Source organism: Bos taurus, chromosome 25, assembly GCF_002263795.3.
Source record: "Bos taurus isolate L1 Dominette 01449 registration number 42190680 breed Hereford chromosome 25, ARS-UCD2.0, whole genome shotgun sequence".
Classification (NCBI taxonomy): domain Eukaryota; kingdom Metazoa; phylum Chordata; class Mammalia; order Artiodactyla; family Bovidae; genus Bos; species Bos taurus.
Genome location: NC_037352.1, coordinates 25,148,159 through 25,173,589, shown reverse-complemented (window position 1 = coordinate 25,173,589; position 25,431 = coordinate 25,148,159). Strand labels below are relative to the sequence as shown.

At 50.7% G+C, this 25,431-nt stretch overlaps 1 protein-coding gene across 5 annotated transcripts in view; it reads right to left on the bottom strand.

Annotated features, from left to right (window-relative positions):
* Window positions 1–25,431, bottom strand: part of KATNIP (katanin interacting protein) — a 239,203-nt gene that overhangs the window by 155,659 nt on the left and 58,113 nt on the right. For all 5 annotated transcript variants that reach the window (XM_024985088.2, XM_059881579.1, XM_059881580.1 and 2 more), the window contains 3 exons: window positions 23,815–23,891; window positions 14,255–14,424; window positions 11,928–12,025 (listed from right to left, as the gene is read on the bottom strand). In XM_024985088.2, coding sequence (XP_024840856.1) covers window positions 11,928–12,025; window positions 14,255–14,424; window positions 23,815–23,876 — 330 coding nt within the window. In that variant the 5' untranslated portion in view covers window positions 23,877–23,891. The remainder of the gene's footprint in view (window positions 1–11,927; window positions 12,026–14,254; window positions 14,425–23,814; window positions 23,892–25,431) is intronic.

Here is a 25,431-nt window from a genome sequence, read left to right as displayed (position 1 = left end):
AACAGATGGCAAACTTTTGAGGCCGTGGAAGCTGTGTGGTGGGACCCCATCCTCCTAGCATCCCTTGAGTCACTCTTTGGGAAACCCACCCCTTGAACGTCCCCTGAACGTCCATTTCCCCTCCCTTTCTTGTATTGCATTTCCAGGTGTGCACGTGATGCTCCCAGCATTCCCTGTGACTGGGGTGGGGAACAGGTGAGCTCGTTCTGGCCTGAGTGCTGTGGGGGTGAGGGGGACTGTGTGTATCTTCAAGGTTGTGCCCACCCTTGCCCTGACCCCCTTTCCTGCCAGCTGGAGTGAGGAGGTGATGGCAAGCTGCTGAGCGTGGTGGGGAGGGGACAGCCTGTGGAGGAGGCTAAAGCGACAAAAGAGGCTGTGCCTGGCCTCCTCTGCCACCTCTCGGAGCAAGGTGACAGCCCACCACTAACCTTTGCTGGAGACACCAACTGTCATGCTGTTGAAGCCAGAGTTACTTGGGTCCCCTTGCTTTCGCAGCCAGACTTGTACCCCAAATGGTACACCTGGCATGTGAAGGTCTCTACGACCCGGCCCCAACCTCTTTCTCCTACGCTGATTCCCACACATACACTCACGCACCTGATACCTGAGCCAAGCATAACTGTTTCCTGGCCCCTGAGTATCAGGAGCTTTGTCAGCCTAGCAACCCATCCAGTGGATAGTAGGGCTGCACTACTCGCCCTACACGGCACCAAGTAAGGGGGCCAGACCTCCTCCTCAAGGGTACATTTCATCCACCGTGAACCCAGGAGCAAGCTGCCCGGCTAGGCAAGGAAAGAAAGTGTCACTGGATCAGCGCTCTGACTCCCAACGTTGGCTGTGCTGGACTTGCTGGACAAGACTGGGGCCAGCGGAGGGCGAGGGGTGAGTCAGGTGCCCAGAGAGCAAAATCTAAGGGATGCCTCCTATTGGTGAGGCTGTGCATGTGCACAAATCCGGGAGCCAGGGCCTCTTTAAACATCACTCTGAGACTGTGATGGGCTTATGCGTTTCCCTGGTGGCTCAGTAGTAAAGAATCACCTGCCAATGCAGGATACCCGGGTTCGATCCCTGGGTTGGGAAGAGCCCCTGGAGAAGGGAATTGGCAACCCACTCCAGTATTCTTGCTTGGGAAATCCCGTAGACAGAGGAGCCTGGTGGACTACAGTCCATGGGGCCGCAAAAGAGTCAGACACGACTGAGCGACTAAACCACCAAGCCACCGCCTGAGGGTTAGGAGAGGTCCCCCAAGCCCCGCGTACTGGATCTGCTTCCCAGCCGAGGCACAGTCAACGGTGATTCAGAGCTTGCATTCCCCGATGCCCTAGCTTTAGAAAACTCCACTCCCTGGGATAAGATGCAGCTTCCCCTCAAGCATAGTAAATCGTGTCGTTATCTTGGTAATGAAGATCGTGAGCCTTGTTGCCCTGCAGGACTCGCGGTGGTCAGGATGGAAGTCCTTTCTGAGCCGCATCTACACTGCCCGTGCCCACCACCCTGCCACCATCACACTGGACACCAAGTCACTTAATGAAGAGCAGGTACCACTCCAACAGCTTCAGGGGCCTGTGTTCCTTTAGTTCTCACAGCTACTCCAGGGGGAAACCGAGGCACAAGGCTGTAAGCCATGTGGTCAGTGTCCCACAGCTAGGAGGCCCCAGAGCCCATATCTGAATCCCAGCAGTGTGGCTCCAGGGGCCTTACTGGAAACCAGGGATGGGCCAGTTTCCTGTAAAGAGTAAATATTTAAAGGCTTTGCCAGCCCTGCGGTCTCTGCTATAGTATTCATTCCATTGTTTTATTGTAGCTCAAAGCAGCCTTGCCTAAATAAATGCATGCATGCATGCTAAGTCGCTTCAGTCGTGTCTGTCTCTTTGCAACTCCATGGACTGTAGCCTGCTAGGCTTCTCTGTCCACCAGATTCTCCAGGCAAGGATACTAAAGTGGGTTGTCGTGCCCTCTCCACGGGATCTTCTGGACCCAGGGATTGAACCCGAGTCTCTTATGTCTCTTGCATTGGCAGGTGAGTTCTTTACCACTAGCACCACAAGATAAATAATAACACGTAATAATGGGCATGACTGTGTCCCCCAGACTTGATTTACAGAAACAGGCTGTGGTTGAATTCGGCCCCAAGGCTGTAGTTTGCTGCCTGACCCCAGTTCTGAACCTCCACGCTGTATTGCCCCCAACAGGCACGTGAAGAAGAAATGTGTCCAGGTTGGGTTAGAGTAGCCTTTGGGGAGATCAGAGAGGGATTCAAGACTTTCCTGAGACTATTTAACACTAAAGACACAGGAGCTGGGCCATAGATCATTCCAGGAAAAGGCCTTGGAGAGAGAGTGTAAGACGCAGAAAAGCAGGTAGGGAACTCCCCAGCGGAGAATAGGCAGGAGGCAGAAACGCAGAAGGAAGGGGCCCTGGGACACGTTTTCTTTCACAGGCCGCCTGTCATGTGGTGACGCTCCCCAGACTCCAAGTGCACCTGGCTGTTTCCAGAATGGCAACTTCCACCCATCTTCTGTTTGACCATCAACCTTGTTGCCCTGGGCTCTGGCTCCCCGTGGGGTATCACTGCCTCCCAGGCTTTATCAACGCACTTTAGAGCATTTGCTGGCACCAGCAGTGGGGTCCGTGGAGAGTGGGTGCCACGGAATCCATAGAACTGGGGCTTTCAGGCCAGGAAGCTCCTGGGGGCTTCCCTGCCCCAGGTCAGGGTGAAGCTGTGAAGCCTTTGAAGTCCATGGCTGGGATGGGTTTTCCACCATGTGCCCCTCCCTCTTTCCCAGGAATCATTCAATAATGTTCAAATGCTGGGAAGAAACAGTACGAGAGAGGAGGAGGGAGGGAGGACCACTGGGCACAGAGGCCCTGCCTGGGGAGCAGCCTGGCCCCTCCGTGCGTTTCTATTCCTTTATCTGGAAACGGAGGCCTGGGACAAGAGCCTTGCTACTCCACGTGTGATCCAGGGCCCAGTAGCATTGGCTTCTCCAGTAAATTGGTGAGAAATACAAAGTTTCAAGCCCCATCTCAGATGCAGGAATCAGAACCTGTGTTTTAACAAGACCCCAGGTGGTTTAAACACACATTCAGTGGAAGAAGTGTAAGATCAGAAAGTCTCTGAGGCTTGGCGGTAGGCACTGTTGCTTCTGCCTGTCCAGTATGCAGTCCCCTGTACGCTGGTAAAAGTACCCTGGTTTCCTTTTGGGAAATCCTCCCCCTCCCCACCCCTAATCCAAGCATTCATATGGAACTGCATCCAGGGGTGGAGGGAGCGCATGACCCTGGCCTGGCCAGTCTGAGCATTAGATCCCGCTGGCCCTTATGTTTGAGTGATAGGTTTAGGGGAGTCAAAGAGATGCAACAGCAGATGACAGAATGTGAGTTGGGGGCTGCTTGCTGGTGGCCATTGTGGTTCTGCCAGGACAACAAGGAAAAGAGCAGAGTTGGATGATGGTGAACGAGCCCTGCTACAGTGTCTGAGCACCTGGATCCAGCCATGTCTGAAGTGGGAATTTCCCACAAGCAAGTGAGAGAGCTGGGCTCAGTGCGGCTCTACTGGCTTGATCTTAATTATAAATATAAGAAAGCACTCCAGTTCACGGGGAAGAGTCCGTGTGTGTGTCTCTGTCCCACAGTCTTCCCTCCTCCCTCCAAGGAGCTTAGCACAAATACTTGCCTCATCAAGGTATGACAGGTTTGCAATAGCGCATTAAGGAGCTTAATCAGCAAGTCCTTACCAAGTGCTAACTGCATAACAAGGTTCTGGAAGCATGAGGATGGGGGAAAAAAAATGTAAACCAATGCCCTGGCCTCAAGGAACCCACTCAGCACATATAACGGAAAAATGTGTTTATGAAGCAACATGTGACAAAATTAATGTGGTCCAGAAAGAGCTTCTAAATGCTGAGTGGGTGCTGGAGAGAGAAATAAATAGTCCTTCCATCTGGCCGGCTCTCCCGCCCCGGCCCCAGGAGGTGCCTCTGCCACCACAGAGAGGAGGTGGTGAGCAGCCCCACCCACACGAGGACGCCCACCTGCTGCCGCCGAGGAGCCAGCCCCTGGGTGCACCAGCCCGCTCCCTGCCTCCCACCTTCACGTCCTTGCAAAGATGATGCCCGAGGTTCTGGCTGGCTCCCCGCTTTACCCAGAGTGGGCGTTTTTGAGCAGCTGCTCTCTCCTGCCTACTTGCAAGCACCCAGATCTGGTAGTCCCTTGCACTATCAACCATATCCTGGAACAGGGTTCAGAAGCCCTAAACACCCTGAAGTGAAAGTGAAAGTGTTAGTCACTGAGTCGGGTCTGACTCTGCGATACCATGGACTGTAGCCCGCCAGGTTCCTCTGTCCATGAACTTCTCCAGGCAAAAACACTGGAGTGGGGAGCCGTTCCCTTCTCCAAGAGATCTGCCTGACCCAGGGGTCGAAGCCAGTTCTCCTGCATTGCAGGTGGATTCTTTACTGTCTGAGCCACCAGGGAAGCCCCTAAACATGCCTAAACACCCACAAACCAGTTTGCCAGCCCAAGGGCAGCTTGTTTTGTACTCAGCCACACTCAGCCCAGTGTCATGCCCAGAGTTTTTGTGTATCACCAGCCTTCTAGTACAGTATTCTAAGAGGTGTGCATTTACGCTTATCATCACTTAAGGAAAAAAAACGAGAGCAAAGCTGAGAGGTGACCTGGATGGGTGCACAGGTTGTGCACTATGTAAATGGCTCCCTCTAGGGGCGGGAGAGCTCCGAAGATACCGACAGAGACAGCTTTGGGTTGGGGTGGGGAATAAATTGATCTTATTTGATACGGTTTTCCTGGATCTGTCTGATCTCTTACAACTAACAGTGCTCGTGCTCTGACAGTCTGTGTCGAGCAAGGTCACTGTAAAGCTGATGCTTTATGGGTTGTTTCATTTATTGTTCTCACTGCAGGGGTTTTCAAAACTCAGGGGGAAAAGAAAAAACAAAGGGAAGGGTCCCCCACGCTTCACATTTTCACTCGTGAGTTTTCCTAGAGGTGCTTAAGCTGCCCGACCCCCAACAGGAAACTGGATATGGCAGCAGAGTGAGAACAAAACCTGTGCTTTAATAATTGCAATGAACTTGCTTTTCAGGCCTTTAAGGAAAGCCCACCCCACAGTAAATTGCTGGAAGGCCAATCCCTTCACCACCAATTTAATGCTAAGAGTCGATGACGTTCATCAAATCTGACAGCATTTTGGTAAACGACGGCTCTGTTGATTAGGCCGCTGTCCACCCAAGTATTACAAGGCTGAGGAAGCCATAAATCTTAATCCACTGATAGCAGCAGAAAGATCTAAGGCCGAAAAGTGGTGGGGGAAGAAAGGACAGCACCAACTAGAGCCATTTATCACCACCAGCCCGATCCATTGCGCGGGCGGCCGCTCAGAAGCCCAGCCCAGCACAGCCATCTGGGTCCCTGGTCCCTCCAGCACTGGAGAGTCGGGAAGGTGTTTTCAGGTGGAGCGGTCAGCCTCTTGGCCAGCGTATGGATGACTCTCTCACCTTCTGGCCTAGGGATCCTGGAGTCTGTGCACCTGCAGCCCCTTCCATCAGGGCAGCTCCACCCAAAAGTGCTTCCTAGTTGCTGAGCAAGACCCTAAGGAGGGAAGTCTTTTCTACAGAAAGTGGCATTGGGCTTGGTCAGTGGAAGGGTTACGTGTGCCTCAACAGAGTTTAAGGGGCTGCTCAGAGAAACCAGGGCTTCCCAGGTGGCTCGGTGGTAAAAAATCCACCTGCAGAGCAGGAAACGTGGGTCTGATTCCTGGATCGGGAAGATTCCCCCGGAGGAAGAAATGGCAACCCACTCCAGTATTCTTGCCTGGGAAATCCCACAGACAGAGGAGCCTGGTAGGCTACTGTCCATGGGGTCACAAAGAGTCAGACACGACTGAAGCAACTTAGCACACACGCTCGCAGAGAAACTGGCAAGGTGACAAGTCGGAGGGTACAGGGACGTGACGGGGAAGAAGTGGTGCTGGCTGGGAGGCCTGTACCGTGGGGTCCGCTGCGCACTGGGACCACTGTGCTCTCTGCTGACCCAGCCTGGGCCAGTGGGACTATAGCGAGGGACTGTGTGGCCCCACCTGTCCGTCCTGCTGGACACAGCATACAAGAGAAACCTTGGGACTGGGACAAGGCCGTGGACCTGCTCCTGATGGGGTAGCTTTTGAGAACTGGCCACCAGGGGCCACCGGAAATTGTGCAGCCCTGATCACCACTCTGCCAGACCTCTGGATGATGGTACCCATCCAAAAGGGTGAAAAGAGAGAGACTGCCTTCCTCTGTATCCTCCACACTGCAAAATCTGTCCCTGCGTACTTTCCACCGTGGAGAAACTTTCTACTTAACCCCACTCCTTGGGGCCAAAGGAAGCCAATCCATTCCCTCCTGCTCCTGACAATCATAGAGCAGTTGGCAAATTGGGTCTGTTTACTGTCCTGCCTACAGCCTCCTCGACAAGAAGGTGGGGACCGAGTCCCTGTGCGGGGGACATCTCTAGGGCAGGTAGGCTTTGAATCATCTGACCTGGCTCCCACCTTCAGTCCCAGCTGACTGAGGACTGAGTGGGTGTCTCATCAGGCTGAAGCAAGCCAGCCCATGACCCGAGAAACAAAAATGAAATTAGAGGGCTTCCCTGGTGGCTCAGGGGTAAAGAATTTGCCTGGCAATGCAGGAGACATGGGATCGATCCTTGGTCCCAGATGATCTCACATGCTGTGGAGCAGCTCAGCTCCTGCACCACAGCTACTGAGCCTGAGCTCTGGGACCCGGGGGGCTGCAGCTACTGAAGCCCGTGTGCCCTAGAGCCCAGGCTCCACAACAAGAGAAGCCGCCACGATGAGAAGCCTGTGCACCACAACCAGAGAGCAACCCCCCTCTCACTGTGACTACAGGAAAGCCTACACAGCAGCAAAAACAACGCAGGCAAAAAAATAAATAAATAAATGAATAAAATTATTTTTTAAATAATAATTAAAAAAAAGAATGGAAAGATTCAGATGGTCTCTCTCTTGGAAAATTTCAACAAATGAATATGGAGGGAAGGAAAAACTGTGACCCAGAGAAGGCTGCAGTGAGAAGACGGAGCTGCGGGGAGGGAACCGCTGTGAGAGTGGGGGCTGGAGAAGGTTGGGGGAGAGAAAAGGCCTGTTAGGCTTATAGGGAGCCCTGTTTCAAAACCCCTTCCCCACCCCCAAGCCTGGCCCTTTAGGGCAACCTCCAGGGATGCTTCCCAAACAGGAGCCCAACACATAATTCTCCTGCTGAAAACCCTCCAGGAGAGTCCTCGCATTTAAAATGAAATCCAAACTCCTTCCTGGGGTTTTCTGACCTACTCTCATAGGTCCTCTGACCGATGACCTATGAGAGTAACTGACCCGACACTCACTTACTCCATCACCGTGAGCACCAGGAGAGCGGGCCTGGCCTGCCTCACTCATGCTCTGACTCCAGAACCCAAAAGTATCCAGTAAATGGTCCTCAAATGAATGGAGGACTGAATGAGTGTAAGAACACGCTGGAGGGAAAAGCTACCCTAGGCATCTCCCCCTTGGCTGATGACGACAGTCAGCGCCATTCACTGCCAGCTTCCTCTGTGCTGGGCACCACTGGGCGAGCTCAGTCATTCAAGCCTCATTAACTACCCGATGGGGAGGGTGCCATCACCAACCCTGCTTATAGAGGAGAAGACAGGCACAGAGAGGTTGAGCCATTTCTCCGGGACCGTTTAGCTAGTACGTGGTGCGGCTGAGGCTTGGAACCCAGGCTGCCGTCCCTGAGTCTGTGCTCTTAACACTTTGGACTTGGCTGTCCCCTGCCGCCAGATGCTCTTACCTGAAGAAGTGGACCGCTGATGGCTGCCTTATGGGCAGGCAACCCAGCCTGGGGGCTAGATCTTTCCATTTTCCCGGGGAATTAGGAATCAAGCTTTTTTAAAAAATACATAAAATTTTTTGAATTAAAGTGTTACCAAGTGACTAAGTCTCTTATAAATTGTGTGAGTCCCAAAACCATTATCTGGGGGACAGTTGAGCCCACAGGCTTCAAGTGGTTAATTTTCAGAGTCTACCAGATTGGCCTTCCAGATGCTGGAGCACAGCTGTGGCATCTTCCTCCCAGGATGAGCTGTGCCCATGTCTTCACAGTCAGATCTTCCAGGGCAGGAACTGAGCCTGACTGGGGCATTTTGGGCACACTTGGCAGACTGCCCAGCCCATGGTAATACATGTTCATTAACTTAATGGATGACTTCCTTCATGAGTGGCTCCCAGTCCAATCGCCACTTCTGAAGACTCTATATTTGTCTCCATCTCTGAGGGGTGGTCCCCAAAGGACTGTGTGTGGGTGGAGCAGAGTTGATGGGATGGTGCCCCCCAGCACCCATTTCACTCTCTTCTGGGGGTGCCTCTTGGCTCACTAGAGGCCGGAAAGCCAGACACTGCGTTTCCCAGCCTCCCTCTTAGCCAGGGTCTGGATGTGACATGGGTGTGGCTGACCCGGTGGCCTCGTGGAAGGCAGGCACAGCAGAGGTGAAGTGGAGACAAAGGGCACACACACGCCAGCTGCTTCTGTGCCAAGCACGTGGTAGAGGCCAGGAGTGTTTTCATTCACGTCCCACCCCGGCTGGGTGAGCTGTGGGCGAGGTCTTTCTTCCAAGTGTCTCACTAGCACACACAGGGTCGCTCGGAGGCCAACGGCTGTGGCACTGGCTTCCTGATTCCTCGATCACAGTTCAGGTAACACATTCTTTTACTTATTTACTTACTTATTTTTGGCTGTGCTGGTCTTTGTTGCCGCACACGGGCTTTCTCTAGTTGTGGCGAGCAGAGGCTACTCTCTTAGATGTGGTGTGTGTGGGCTTCTCGTGGCGGTGGCTCCTCTTGTTGCAGAGCAGGGGCTCCAGGGCACGTGGGCTTCAGTAGTTGTGGTTCCCCGGCTCTTAGAGCACAGGCTCAATGGCTGTGCCGCCCGGGCATAGTTGTTCCGCAGCATGTGAGATCTTCCGGGACTAGGAATAGAACCCATGTCCCCTGCACTGGCAGGCGGATCCTTGTACCACTAGGGAGGTCCCAGGTGACACATTCTTGAGGCTGATCCCCCATCTTCCCTCCTATGTCCTAGGTAACAGCTTTCCTGGCTGGCCCGTTTGAGAATACTGGGTATACCGCTCCTGGAGGCCTAGCTCAAGCTCATCTTCTTACCAGCCCAAGGATTTTGTAAGCACTCCCCCCATTCCCAGCCTTCCATTCATTTATGATTCAAATAGCCTGGGGGTCTCCCCTGTTAGGCACTGACTGACCCCTGACGGATTGGGTACAGAAGGACAATTACAGCCTTCGTGGCATCAGGAAGCCAGGGAATTAGCCATGATTAGGCCCTGTGAAGTGTGGGACCACAGGGAGAGACCAGGGAGGGATGCTAATTAATCTTAGGCCAAGTCTTTAAATTGCACAGACTCCGGGGCCAGCCATTAAGTCACCGTCTAAGACGCAAATAACGGCTCCTGATAATAGAAGGCACTCAAGACAGCTTGGAGAACTGTCTGAAGTGAGAAGTGGAGAAAGGCCTCATTAATGGGAAATTAATATTCATTGCTGGGGACAAAAGGAAGCCTCCAGGCTGTGTGACCCGAGGGCCTTGCTCATCAGCAGCGAGATGAGGCTTGGGAGTTAGGCTGGCAGGAACACTCCTGCCCATTTCATCCTAGATGTACAAAAGTACCTGCAGAGAACAGGCTGAGGGTCCAATCCTCAGCCACTGTCCTCCGTCAGCATCTGTGGGAGCAGGTCACCTTATTACCTCTCTGGGCCTCGATTTCGTTAGTGGCACAGTGAGGATACTCAGGTTCCTCTGGGGTTAGCAAAGATTGTACTTTTAATAAAATTAAAAGTATTTGCCTTTCATGTTCACTTGTTTGTGTAAGCGTGCTCAGTCATGTCGGACGCTTCGCAACCCCAAGGACAGCAGCCCACCAGCCTCCTCTGTCCATGGGATTTTCCAGGCGAGAAGACTGGAGCGGTTGCCATTTCCTTCTCCAGGGGATCTTCCCAACCCAGGGATCTAACTTGTGTCTCCTGCACTACAGGCAGATTCTTCACTGCTGAGACATCAGGGAAGCCCTAGTATTTACCATAGATCTGAACATATGCTATATGTGGAGCCCTGGGTTACAGTTCATGGGGTCGCAAAGAGTCAGACACAACTGAGCGATTAAGCACAGCAGGGCGCATACCAAGGTCACAGGTGAGAAGCAGGATAGCACTGAAACATGTATATTACCATATGTAAAATAGATGACCAGTGCAAGTATGATGCATGAAGCAGGACACTCAAAGCTGGTGCTCTGGGACAACCCAGAGGGATGGGGTGGGGAGGGAGGCAGGAGGGGGGTTCAGGATGGGGGACACATGTGCACCCATGGCTGATTCATGTCGATGTGCAGCAAAAACCACCACAATATTGTAAAGTAATTAGTCTCCAATTAAAATAAATTAATTAATTTTTTAAAAAAATCTCTGGAACTGACCAAGCCCCATAGCAATCAACTGTAGCCATGAGCCTCCAGATCTAAACCGGCCAGTTCCCTGACCCCATATTAGGTAAGATACCATCCTATTACCCACCCTACAGCATGCTAACCAGTCACCTAAGGCCACCATTCCAGTAGGAACTTTCTCTGCCTTGAGGCCATAAAAATTGCCTACTAGCCTATGAAAGGGTTTGGCTCCGCCTTGAGCCACCTTGCTGTTCTAACAGCATCTCCTTCTCCAATAAACTTTATTCTCCTCTCATTCTGTCTCATGTCTGGAAATTATTTTCCAACTCGCATACGGACCATGACAGTATATACATACATATATGTGTGTGTGTGTGTATATGTATGTATGTATGTATATATATATATATATATGTATGTATGTATGTATATACTCTGTGTGTGTGTGTGTGTGTGTGTGTATATACATATGTTGCTTAAGCCTCATCTCAGACCAAGTGAGCCAGAATCTCTGAGGGTGGGGCCTGAGCATCCCAGGTGATGCGAATGCACAGTGGGGGTCCCCTTGGTCCCAGGTAAGGCTGAGTAACCACAAGGGAAGATGTAAGGACTATAGGAGCAAGAACGCTGAGCTTGGAGCAACAGATTTGGATCTGAATCTTAATTCCACCCTTTCTTAGTGATTGACCTTGGAAAGCTCACTTAACATTTCTGAGCTTTTGTGCCCTCAGCGTCCTTAAAAGAGGAAGGACATGGGACTTCCCTGGTGGTCCAGTGGTTAAGACTCTGTGCTTCCAATGCAAGGGGCATGGGGGTGTTTGCAGAACTAAAGATTCCGCGTGCCACATGGCATGGCCAAAAAAAAGGAGGAAGGACTTTGGAATATATCCTGCAGGTCTGCTGTGAGGGCAAAGGAGAGGAGTCATGTGGCAGCTTAGCCCACGCCTGATACCAGCAGGTGCTCAAAAAAGCAAGCCGCTGGACCAGCAGTATCGTAGCAACCTGATGTGGCATCTCAGGTCTGTGGGTTGGGGGTGTTGTCTTATACACCCACTGTATCCCCGGCATCTGAGACTGTGCCTGGCATATCACAGGTGCTTAATAAAAAGCAGCTGTAAGAATGCATCATTACAACGGGACTGTGAGTCTGACCTGTGATACTGTGAGTCTGACCTGGGGTGGCCCCATTCAGAAGCGGGGATCATGTCACAGAGAGGGCTGGTGGGTCCCCAGGGCTCCTCCACTCTCCAGAGGCCAGTGCCACAGGCAGAGAGGGCACCACGGCAGTGCCCAGCTAGACCCACCCCTACCCCTGGGGTTTCTGAACACCCTACATTTCTTCTGTCACAAGAAGCCTGCTCCTTATTCTAAAGTGTGAGCTGGGGCCACCATCCTGACTCTGCCCAGGGTTTCCATACCTGATGCCATCCTCGGCGCTGGACTTTGCTGGGAGCTGTCCGTGCACTGCGTCTCAAAGCTTCTTCAGCTTCTCGGAACAGCGTTCTTCGTCCACAATCTGCACAGAGATGAGGGGAAGAGAATTGGTGAGCCCCCAAAGGTGAACCCACACTGATGGAGGTTTTGTAACTTGCAGCCACAATGCCCATCGGGGTGCCCAGGGGCGAATCTGCGAAGCTCTTCACTTTTATAGCACTCTTAGCAGCCACAAAGCATCAGAAAACAAGCTAAATGGGGACTTCCCTGGTGGTTCAGCAGTTAAGAGTCCATGCTTCCAATGCAGAGGGCATGGGTTTGATCCCTGGTTGGGGAACTAAGATCCCACAGGCTGAGCAGTGGGGCCAAAAAAAAAGAGAGAGAGAGAGAAAGAAAACAAGCTAAATGCCCAACAACAAGGGATGGCGAGTCAGTCACAGCCCCTCATGCTATGGGACAGTATGTATAACAGTGGGCAGCTGAACTGGGCAAGTCTGCACACAAAAGGAGCATCTCTAAGATACAGAAGCGGGTCAGGACAGCACGCACAACAGGCCCGCCAAAGGAGGGGCGAGGGGAGAGAACTGTTGAATGACTGAGCATACTACTAGGGACCCAAATTCAGAAACTCCCATTATCTGCCCTTCCCTGAACCCTAGCAAGTCCTGCTTCTCCTAACCAGCAGGTCAGCCTAACTCTCCCCTGTGAAAGCTAGGAGAGTCCATCCCATTTCCCTCTTTGCCCTGGGGGCTAGGAAATTCATGCTAAACTCCAGGTTGAAATGCAGTGGCTCTCCTTGGGGAAGGTTTGAAGACACCACTTTCTCCTTTTATCCCCTTGTTGTATTCATTTTTATTGCCTGTTAACGGCTTGGGATCTTACATACCTATGAGCCAATGAGTTGGAACACAAATCAAGAATAGTATGCTATGGGGAACTCTGCTCAATGTTATGTGGCAGCCGGGATGGGAGGGGAGTTTGGGGGAGAATGGACACATGGATATGTATGGCTGAGTTCCTTTTGCTGTCCACCTGAGAGTATCACAACACTGTGAATCAGCTATACTCCAATATAAAATAAAAAGTTTTTAAAAAGATTATTGTGTGCTGGACACTTTAGACTTCTTATCATTCAGTCCTTCTGGGAAATCTGCAAGGTGGGCGTAATCACTCCCATTTTACTGAGGATCAGAGAGGACCCAATTGTCAGAGGTCTCAGAGCTAGAAAGGAGCAGAACAAGGTTTGAACCCAACCCAGCCTTGTTCCAAATCCTCTTCTCGTAAGTAAGTAGCACACTGGGCTCTCAGACAAAATGACAAGTCTTGAAAGGCACTCTGGCACTCATTGGTCCCATGTTAAAGATGAGAAAAACAGAGGTGCGGTGAGACCAAACAGCTTCCCCGAAGCAACACGGCCACACTGTGTCTGACTCCTGTGTGTGTGTGTGTGTGCGTGTGTGTGTGTGTGTGCGCGCGCGCACGCTCAGTCACTCAGTCACGTCCGACTCTTTGCGGCGCCATGGACTGTAGCCCACGAGGCTCCTCTGTTCATGGGATTTCGCCATTTCCTACTCCAGGGGCTCTTCCCTACCCAGGGGTCGAACCCGTGTCTCCTGCGTTGGCAGGCACTTCGCCACCTGGGAAGCCCCAGTCTGACTCCTACGTGCTGCCATTGCATTCATTCATGCTAAGTTGCTTCAGTCGTGTCCGACTCTCTATGACCTCTTTATGGACTGTGGCCCACCAGCCTCCTCTGTCCGTGGGACTTGCCAACCACCACCAAATCATTCTGGGGGCCCGTATGGGGCCAGCTGCTGGATCGGGCATCTCCTATTCCACTTCCAGATTTTATTTCATGTATCCTTTTATTATAAGATACGTGAAATCCGATTAAAGTCTGCAGAGTATGGATTAACTGAATTCAGACCTGAACAGTGGAATCAATTATCACAGGGGTTAGGTACTGAAGTTAAGACACAGTGAGTGAAAAGCAGGTCTCACCAAAATTATCCTAGACCTTTCCTTAAACGACTGGTACGTGAGATCCAGGAAATGTTAAAAGCCAGGAATTGACTTCTCTGGTCTCCTTTGCCCTGTGGGAGTGGACGCCAAGACTAGTTTAAAAAGAGGTTTAAAAAAAAGAAAAAAAGGATCGCTCTCTCTCTCTGTCTCTCATTTTCATGCTGTCTCTTTGTGGCCAAGTGGACAGAGTTAACTTGCACGGGCTCACTGGTTTCTGTGCGTGGGATGTGGCTCCATCGTCCCTCATTTGTCAGCAGAGCTGGTGCTGACCTGGCAGTACTGTGCTCACCATGAGTCCCCTCGGTGTGGGAGGCGCTTCTGGAAAAGTCGGAGTGGACGGCTTTCCGAGGGGACGTCTTCAGTTCAGAGTTGGCCCCGTTGACATAGACTGAGAAGCCCTGTTCCAGGTGCTCCAGCCTTAACTGCACGGGGTCCTTGGTTTTCAGATGCTTTAATATCCTGGAAGAGAAACGATCACCAGCGTCTCATCCGAGGAGCCTGAGCCACCGCCCACCCCCGTGTGGGGAGGGACCTGCCGCTCTGACAGGCAAGTGTTTCTAATCAGAGGCTGGGTGGCAGGCGCCCAGCTGTTCCTCTATAAACAGCCCTAAGAGGCCCATTACGCACATGGAGGAGCAGGGAGGGGGAGGCTCCGCGAGCTCTGCTTTCATTCTGAGGCTCAAAGGTACTTCAGCCAAAACCCGGGTACCACCCTTGCCCCATGGTGGCACAGGGGCAAAAGCAGGTGTGTGCATGCTGCTGCACACGGCCTGGGTTTCCTGGGGTGAGCCCAACGTCACGCACCTCCCCTTGGTGGACAGCAGCACTTTGTTCCACGTGGAACAAAATGTGGTCTAAGCCTCTGTGAGAGATTTCACGAAACACATCCTCACATTAGAAAACAGCTGCCATCACGCCAGGCAGACTGATTTTTGGCTTCAAGACATAAATGTGTTCTCCAACACCCCTGATATCCCAAATGTCATCATTTTACATTCAGATGCAGTTTAAAAATATACCAGTGCAGGCTTTGTTCAAGATTAATGATGTGATGATCAAACCCTTTGCCTGAAAGGGGCTTGGCGTGAGCGTGGCCAGGTTCCTTGTTCATCTTTCTCCAGAGTCCAACCTCACACCTTGGCTTTGTCCTTTCCCCACTCCTGAGGGTCCCTGCCATAGACAGTGCCCAATGCCCATTTCGGAATTGCTCCCATCTGACGTCAAACCCTTCAGAGCCTTTACAAATGCCTGCACACACTCCTACACCAACTAGATTTCTTTTCGCAGAAGGAGAAATACAAACAACCATGGTGGCAAAAAAAAATTAAAAAGTGGATCCTCTTCAGTGATTAAATAAGTTCTTACCAAAGCAGCAAAATGTAAATTTTTAAAAACAATAGTGGGATTTCCCTGATAGTCCACTGGATAAGGATCCGACTTCCAATGCAGGGAACACAGGTTTGATCCCTGGTCTAAGATCTCACATGCCACGGGACAACTAAGCCCCCTGGCCACACAACGACTGAGCCCATGTGCTCTAGAGTCTGCACACTACAATTAGAGCAGCCTGTCTGTTGCAACTATGCCCCGACACAACCCAGTAAAGAGATATTTTTAAATATAATAGTAATGGTAAAACCATAAAAGGTAGAAAGCCAAACTCTGTTCTAAACGCTTTGTGTGCAGTGTGGGCTTAGTCACGTCAGTCGTGTCTGACTCTTTGTGACCCCATGGACTTTTGTCTGCCAGGCGCCTCTGTCCATGGGATTCTCCAGGCATAAATACCGGAGTGGGTTGCCGTGCCCTTCTCCAAGGGGTCTTCCTGACCCAGGGATGGAATGAACCAGAATCTCTTACATCGCCTGCATTGGCAGGTGGGTTCTTTACCTCTAGCGCCACCTGGGAAGCCCCTCTAAATTAGAGCCAACTCCCATTGTTTGAGATAAGTTCTATAAAGTTGAGGCAAACACTGAATTTGTGAATACTGAACCACTGTTTCTAGGGCAAAATACAGGATTTGGTTCCTGTGAGCCTCTGGTCACAACGTGTTCATCAACTGATCAAAATAAAACCTTGCTTTATGTGTGTTTCCGTTTAAATGCACCTTATTTAATATATTGGGCTGCTCTTGTGGCTCAGCTGGTAAAAAAAACTGCCTGCAATGCAGGAGACCTGGGTTCGATCCCTGGGTTGGAAAGACCCCCTGGAGAAGGGAAAGGCGACCCACTCCAGTATTTAATATATATTGATACTTAATACAGTATCACTGAACTCATGCCGGCAGCACTCCAACTCATGACTGAATGAAGCTTAACTAACACGTGTATTTTCTCCACAAGAGACATCATAGCCTTCTTGGGCTTAAGAACGTGGGACAGCTGCACTTAAACCTTATACCAGGGACCAGTTTAAACAGGGAAGTCACCGCTGAAAAACACAAAAATGTAAAAAACAGGACACTAAGTAAAACAGAAAAAGGACACTTTACTGTATAAGGTAAGGGCTTCCCAGGCAGCACAGTGATAATTCACCTGCCAACGCGGAGATGCGGGAGATGTGGGTTTGATCCCTGGGTCAGGAAGATCCCCTGGAGGAAGAAATGACAACCCGTTCCAGTATTCTTGCCTGGGAGATCCCATGGACAGAGGAGTCTGGTGGGCTACAGTCCGTGGGGTCACAGAGTCAGACGCTACTGAGCATGCACACACAGTATCCGATTGTTAAAAAGCACTGGAAGTGTGGATTCAGGGGCTACAAATATATTGTAGTGGGTGGATAAATCTGCAAATGTGGAATAAGGATTGACTGTATTAAGACTTTAATCTGTACAACAACCCTATGGGGTCATTAATTTTCTTAACCTCATTTAATAGATAAGGAAACTGGAGCACAGAGAGGTTAAGTAACTTGCCCGAGGTCACACAGCTAGTGTGGCAGTGAGGCTGGGATGCAAATTGAAGCAGTGTGGCTCCAGAATCTTCGCCACAACAAAGACAACTTCAAGAGCTAGCAAGCTGAAACTGACAAGCTTAGACATGGCTGGAAACAGAACATGCGATGCACTTGGTCTTCGCTCAGTCAGCAAATAGTTTCTGATCAGGAACAATAGTCGGCATTCAGTCCTAACCAAACCACGAGAGCGACCGGAATGTCCCACACTAGGGTAGTGGAAAAGGAGATCTCTTGTAGCTATTATAATTATGAAGATTCTGTCGAAACATGGGGGATGTTTGTGATCTGTTCAGAGATGGGGCGAGAAGGCAGGATAAAAACAGTACCTAGCCGATAAGCGCAAAGTTGGAAAAAAGTGTGTTTGTGGGACCCAGAGTGGAAGGTGATAAATGTGAAAATTAAATCAGCTGTTGAGGGAGGGTGGTGGCATTGTGGGTGATTTCTTTGTTTGCTTTTTTAAATGTTTCTTTGGCGGTTGATACATCCATCTTTTCGGCAATCGTGGCAGGAACATTCATTACAGACTGCTTATCTCTTGCCAGCCTCTGAAGCCTGGGAGATGCCTGATTGTTGGGCAACAGCATAAAACAGAAGGAAAACACAAGTAACTAAGAGACAGTTTCCAAACATGGCAGTAGCTGCGCTCTCTGGCGCAAACAATCAAAGGACGCAGTGGATACCAGTGATCCCCGGGGAGGGAGAGCAGGGAACCCAGGCCCTGAGAGACCCTGAGATGGTCGGCAGGTGCAAAAATCTGACCACCTGGCCAAGCAGCGCCTGCCTCAACTTCCTTTCAGAGACCACCTTTTCTCCTGATACTTCCTGAATGGTCGCCGTGGCATCCTGCTACCCAAGCTCTGTGGCTGGTGCTCCATGTGGGTCTCTCTTTAAGCAGACTGATTTATGAAAATGTGGATTTATGAAACTGATAAACGAGGAGATAATTAGTCAGACTGTGAAAAGACTCACTAGAGGAACTCCTCTACTGCAGCTGAGTGCATCAGGAATACCCACGTGGCATCGAAGAAAAGTGGGTGTTTTTTTTTTAATGGATAGCCTACTTTGCATAAAAAACTGCCTTTGGTGTCCGGGATTCAGGAAAATCAGATTCAGCCCCCTGCCCTGATGGAGATGGAGCCTCCAGGCACTTGCTCAGGGGTCCCCAGCCTCTGGGACCTAATGCCTGATGATCTGAGGATAGAGCTGATGGAATGATAATAGAAATAAAGAGCACAATATGTGTAATGTGTTTGAACCACCCTGAGACCATCCCCCTCACCTGGCCCACGGAAAAATCATCTTCCACAGAACCAGTCCCTGGTGCCAAAGTGGGTTTGGGACCACTGACTTATAGATTCTGTACGTTTCATGTCACAAGTCTCCCTGCCTCACACTGCAGTGTAGTATCTGCGTGCCTGTTCATTCTCCCTTCATGCCTACCACCCCAGATGTGGGGTCTGTACTGAGGGCAAGGAAAGGTGAGGAATACTCTCAGAACCTATTTCTGGAACTCAAGGTCTAGCAGGAGAGAGAAGGCATGGATGTGCATTCTAATCCAGCCCCCGGGTATCTAACCATGTCTCAGGCATCGTTTCTGCTTATCTCGTGATGACCTTCGGGGGCACTTGTGCAGAGAGCTCTTTTGTACAGAAGACGAAGTGGAAACACTGAGTTAGAGCACAGGGTGGCACAAGGGGCTGTGACGGGGGACGTGAGATGCTTGACATGGGTGGTCGGGGCACAAGCAGGGGTTCAGGTGAGGAGAGGACTTAGCTGAGCTCCAAGGGCAGGGAGCGCGTTGCTCACAGGTCTGCTCGTGACCAGGCTTATAACAGCTGTCTTGGTCTATAGGCGCCTTGCTGCTGTGTGACTGTGGGCTGGCCACGTGCCTCCTTTGGATCTCAGGAAACCCCAGGGTCAGCTGAGGGGCTCTCTAAGTGTCAGGCACCCAAGGATTATCTGGATGTCCGCTCACTTTTTTTTTTAATTTGGCTGTGCCAGGTCTTAGTTGTGGCATGTGGAATCTAGTTCCCGAACCAGGGATCGAACCCAGGTCCCCTGCACCGGGAGTGCGGAGTCCCAGCCGCTGCAACACCCAGAGAAGTCCCTCAGCTCACTTTCAAGAAGACATATTTATCACCAAAAAGATGACAATGATGGTGGAGAATGCATACTTGGATGGGTGGGCTTACTGCAGACCCTCAAACACCTTGTCCTGCTCAATCCTTCACTGGCCCAGGAATTAAGATCCTGGCATTGGCCTGTTTTATAGATGTACTTGTCAAGGTCAGAGAGTCGAGGAAGTGGCTGGGATTTAAATTCTGGTCCATGAGGCTCCAGAGCTCATCTCCCTGCCACGTCATCCTGCCGTTTCTTGTCTCCTCACTAGGCATCACGCCACAGAGCTCCATACAAGGAGAGTGCAGAGGAGAAGCAGTGGCTCCCAGGCAGGGCTTTTTGGAGGCAGTGGCATTTGAATGAAGCCTTGAAGGATGGAGAGACAGGGGACAGTGGTGCAAGGAGCCTGCCGTTCCTCCTGGAACCTAGGGGCTCACAAGCTCCAGTATTTGTCCTCTAGGAAGCCACCAGCCCCCATCTGTGTGGGCGGAGGTGGCGTGGTGCAGAGGACCGAGCTCTGTGCTGGGGGCTCTGCCATTTCCCAGCTTTCATGGGCAAGTCCCTACACCTCCGGGGCCTGTCTCTTCTTCTGTAAAATGAGACCCAGGATGTCTAAGCTCATGAGGATGGAAGGGGATGCCAGATGAAGCTCCAGCTCAGAGATTGGTCTGTGCAAGACCCCCTCAGAGCTGGTTCTCCCCTTTCTTCCTTCTGCCTAAATCTTCTCATGGGGCAGTGGGTTCACCTCTCAATTGGGTACATTTTCCTGTAAGTTTCCCTCAAACAACCTTTTTTTTTAAAAAAAAAAACAATACCATTGCTGGCTTCTTAGATCTTAGACCTGCCGCCCTCTAGCATGTATATTACAGCCCCGCTCAGCCGTTAGCTCTTGACTGTTCCTCCTGTCTCAGCCCTTTGATGATTTGGGCTGCTTTTTCGTGGGTCCTGTTAGGCATGATTACATCTTTCATGAGGACGCCGAGTGAGCAGAATCACTAAGCATCCTCTGGGCGAGGGTTGTGCGCGGGTCAACAAGAGCTGCCGCATCCCCCCACCCTCCCTGGTCCTCTCCCGGACCTCACGGTCACTCTCTGCCCCTTCTGGCCCAGTCCTGGGTAGCCTTGTGCTCACCTGGAGGGAGTTCCTCGAAGGCCAGGGCTGTGTGCCAGACACCTGTCCTTTTCACCTGTCCAGTCACTCGCCCCTGTCTTCCAAACACAGCTCAGATTCTCCTTGAGAACTGCCCCCTTCCTCCCCTTACTCCACGTGGTTTGAGCGAGACTCACACCCTTGCCCAGCTTCATGGGGTGGCCCAGGAGGGGCCAGGCAGACTCTGCCACCCCACCAGGCTCAGGGCGGTGGTTGGCTCATGGATGGAAACTCAGGACTTTTGAGTGAGGATGGGCTGGAACTATTAAGAAAGATGTGTTTTCTTCCTCTAGAGGTAGGATGTCAGTGGGTTTCCGGGGACTGCCTTGGCCTCTCTGAGGGAGGTACCTTTGTGAGGTGGTTCCAAGGAGAGAAAACAGAACTGAGAGATGGAGAGTGACTGATTGCAGTGACCCACTTTGAGTACCTGGATCCAACTATGCCTGAAGCCCGAATATCATCCCAGATTTGTTTATTTTGCAAGGCAATAAGTTTCACTGTTTAAAGTCATTTACTCTGGGTTCCTGTCCCTTAGAGCAGAGGAGCACTGACTAAGGCTGCCTGTGTCTCCCTCATTGCAATGTTCTCCTTAGCACTAGTGGCAGGTACTGAGAAGGTACTCAGTGGAATCCTGCTGGAAGAATAAAAGAAAAACCTGATCAGCATTTTGTGGGTAGCTGTGTTCCGGACAGGTCTCTAAGAACTCAGCCCAGTGATTACACACCCCCTTCTTGGGTCACAGGCAACCCAGTATGCAGACTGGGTTTTCACCTCCTTCTGTGCCCAATATGAAGTTCAGAGGCTGGGATTTCCCTGGTGGTCCAGTAGTCACAATTTCACCTTCCAGTGCAGGGGGTGAGGGTTTGATCGCTGGTTGAAGTGTTAAGATCCCACATGCCTTGTGGTCAAAAAACCAAAACAAAAAGCAGAAGCAGCGTTGTAACAAATTCAGTAAAGACTTTAAAAATGGTCCACGTAGAAAAAAAAAAGTTTTAAAAAGGCTCAGAGGCTGGTTTTCAACCCAGTCGTTTTTTAAATTGGTGTATAATTGCTTTACAATGTTGTCTGAGTTTCTCCTGCGCTGCAAAGTGAATCAGCTATATGTGTACGTATCTATATGTATAGATCTATATACACGTGTATATGTACCCTCCCTCTTGAACCTCCTTCCCACTCTACCCAGTCTTATAAGTAGATTTCCAACTCAATTTCAGTTTACCCCTACAAAACCCCTCCATAGTGAACTTAGAGCCACTGGCAACCCTGGCAGATTTCTCTCCCCTGGATTACTGATGACAGCGTCAAACAAAACGTAAATAAGAAAGTACGGAGACTTTGCTGGTGGTCCAGTGGTTAGGACTCTGTATTTCCACCACAGGAGGCGCAGATTCAATCCCTGGTCTGGGAACTAAGATCCCACATGCTGCGTGGCACGGCTGAAAAAAAAAAAAAATGTAGGGCCCAGCTCCACCACTTCCTGGGTGCATGACACTGGGCAAATGCTTGCTGTCCTGGTCTCCACTTCCTCATCTGTAAAACTGGTGAAATAACTGCCTTATCGGGCAGTGTGTGGATAAAACGAGAGGATGGGGGCAAGCTGCCTGCCACACAGCTGGCACTTCAGCAAAGGTGCCTCTTCAGGCTTGATCTGAGGCCAGCTCCAGGGCACTCCCACTCTGCATATGTCTCCATTTGGAGGCGTTTCTAGCTTTACTTTCTAATTCCCTGTCATCAAGCCAGCTCCCTCTCGGTGACAAACTCATCTCCCAAATCTTATGGCAGCTTCATTCTGACATATTTTTTAACTGCCTTTGTGCTGCGACCTCCTCTCTAGCTCTTCTCAGCTATGCTATTGGCCGGCGCTTCTTTGATCACACACGTATTGATCCCTCGATTAATGAGAAGCCATTTGCTCATGAGGAACTATGACACTCTCCTCCCAGACAAGTCACGTGTATACGATTCAATGATCACCCAGGTGTTCGGTGGCACCATCCAGCCTGCCAGAAACTGAATAAAAACATTCTGTGCCCCGGCATTAAGGATGATAAAAACCCACATTGGTCTAATCAGCGCAAGCCTGGGTTTGAGGTTGCCCCTGGGACGGAGGGAGATGAGCACAAAGCAGCTGGGCACATGGGATGTTGCCTGGCATTTCTGGCTGGTCTTGGAGAGTTTATCTATTCAAAGGTGCTCTACTGGGGGCAGGACTGCCTTGCTTGCAGGCATCTGGAATGGGGGCAGGTCTCGTCGTCATAGATACTGGAGGTCTTAGTGACATTTAGTAAGAGGACAGGTAGGCAGGGACGCTAAACTCCTACAACACATGGGGCAATCCTGTACATTAAAAGCTCTCCCCGTGCAACACGCCTCCAGGGCCCCAGCTGACAAGTACTCGGAATCCAGCCCACCAGACAAGGGCTGAATTCATATTCAGAATAACAACCCCCAGACTCTTGCCTACAAGACCCCAAGCACAGCCAGCCCCAAAGCACAAAGTCCCAAATAAGTTCCCCTGTCCTTCCCGCTCCTGCAGATCTGGGGGGTGTGGAGCTGTAGTATCCTTCTGTCTGTCTTGCGCTTTGATTTGAATTCATTACCAACATCTTATAGGGGTTTCCAGGTGGTGCTAGGGGTAAAGAATCTGCCTGCCGATGCAAGAGACCCAAGAGATGCAGGTTCGATCCCTGGGTCAGGAAGATCCCCTGGAGGGGGGCATGGCAACCCACTCCATTTTTCTTGCCTGGAGAATCCCATGGACAGGGGAGCCTGGCAGTCTACAATCCATAGGGTCGCAAAGAGCTGGACACAACTGAAGCTTCTTAGCATGTACACACCAAGATTTTAAAACTCAGGATATTTCACCACACAAGTCCAGATTTTCAGTGTCTCCTGTCTCCTTGGAGGATATGAACCCCTGGGCCCGTGAGAGTTCCAGGCACCCACTGTCCCCACCGAGCTAGCTTCACTCACTGCCTGACCCCTCCTAGCATCTAAGTTTGCAAACCCAGCTTTCCCCAAGGTTCCAGGGCCTGAAGACAAACCACAATGAACTGCAGGTGAACTTGCATAGCCTTGCAAAGGCCTGGAGAACATAATACTCTCCAGCCAGACCACAAGCTTTGACCTCAGTACACATGGCATCGGGCTGCAGGTTTTTTATGAGAACCGGCACTCCAGAGTCAAATCAGGACTGACAGCTTTAAACGACATTGACCAACTTCAAACACAAGTGTAAAAGGACTCCCCCTTTACATAACAAGGCATGATTATAGGCTCAGATTTCCAGGGACCTTCAAAGCCTGTGAGATCACAGGCTAGGTTATTCACACACCGGCCCTGCCAAATTCTAGCTTTTCTTAACAAACCCAGCTTCTCCCAGAACGGAGGCACGGAGACGAGAAGCGGGCCCCACACGTCCGACGGTTTGCTACAGCTCAATCGAAAGATGCGATTAAATCAATGAATGGAGAAATAGGAACTGGGATGGCAGATATTATTCCAAGCCTCTGCGTGGAGGGCGACTGCAGCCCGTTCCGATGTGAAACCGAGCCTGCACGCTGTTAATAACTCTAAATAGGCTTTTGATTTGGTTAATATCAGGGCTGCTGTCGGGCGGCTGCATCTTACCGGTTCCTCTGCTGGAGCAATATTAAATACTCATCGTGCTTCTCATCAAAGTCTGTCACCATGTCCTTAGTGTAACCCTGAAATGAAGAAACAGAGTGGTGTGATGTCGGAATGCAGGGGAGCGTTTACTGAGGCCCAGGTACAGCACACGCCCCACGGGAGGCCGAGAGGCAGAGGCTGACCTTGACGAAGGCCTGGCTCCCTGGGCGCATCACCCTGGCGACCCAGAGCCCCAGAGACTGTCTGACAGCCCAGTGGATCTAGAACATATGCAACTAACAGTCTACGAAAAGGAGAAGGGTGATTTGATTCCCCAGCCTCACTGTTCATTCCTCCCATGCCCTAATAAAATCAAGGACTCTGAGAAGATTTGGGCTTTACTGTTTTCTCCATGCTCGTGATTTGGTGATCTCTATTGCCCTAACCAGATGGAACCCAAATCAGTTGTTTGAGAGAGAAATCTCATTTTTTTTTTCTTGCCACTGTGAAAGAAATGCATGCTTATTATAAACAACTCAGTCATTACAAAAATATACGATACAGAGAGTGAAGATTCCTTTGAAGCAGATGTTCGTGGTTTTCTGCTTCCCCTTCTGGTCACAGAACTCTGGATTTCTTTGGGGGAACTATTCAGTCCCTTTTCCCAGTTCGCTGGCTTCCTTAGATGCCCTTGAAAGTTCCTTTGGTCTGCGCTCGGGTCACATACCTTGACCTTGGTCTCGCCCATCAACACAGTACTTCCCCTGGCCGCAAGGATCCACTGGTCAGGGGATAAGCCTCAGCCTGAGCCTGGCCCTTGAAAGTCAGCCCAAGGACTTTACTGATACTCCTGGGGAAAAGCTACTCTCTTTCCACTCGGGTGCTAAGGTAACGAGATGCAGGCTTGGCAATGCCTGAGAATGAAGTCAAGAAAGAAGACAGCAGATCCCAGCGATGCAAAGACCGAGAGTCCTAATGACATAATTTGAGCCCCTGGATCCACCCGTGCCTGAAGAAGTGTCTGGACAACTTAGCTATGACCCTAACGTTATTTTGTTTCAACTGAGTTTCTGTCATTTGCAGCCAATAGAATTATATAAGTCGTTACCATGGCCTGATCATTAGAGATAAAGATTATCTCTATTAAAGATTTTTACAGCCCTATGGGGGGATAGTAAATGTATAATAAACTATAAATATTAAAAGTGACATACGGACCTCCCTAGTGGTGAGGTGGATAAGAATCTGCCTGGCGATACAGGGGTCACGGGTTCAATCCCTGGTCTGGGAAGAGTTCACATGTCCAGGAGTAACCAAGCCCGTGTGCCACAGCCCCTGAAGCCCATAAACCTAGAGCCTGTGCTCCGCAACAAGAGAAGCCACCGCAGGGAGAAGCTCGTACACCCCAGCCAAGAGCAGCCCCCATTCGATGGAACTAGAGAAATCCCACAAGCAGCAACGAAAGACCGTGCGCAGCCAAAAACAAATGAATGCAGCGACATACGTAACACCAGTAAAACCTCCACTCTGATTCGATACATATTCCACTAGATGCTTTTCTTTGCTTGTAACATACATATATCCATATTTATAAACACACACACACATTCTTTTAAACGAAAGTAGGGTCATACTGTA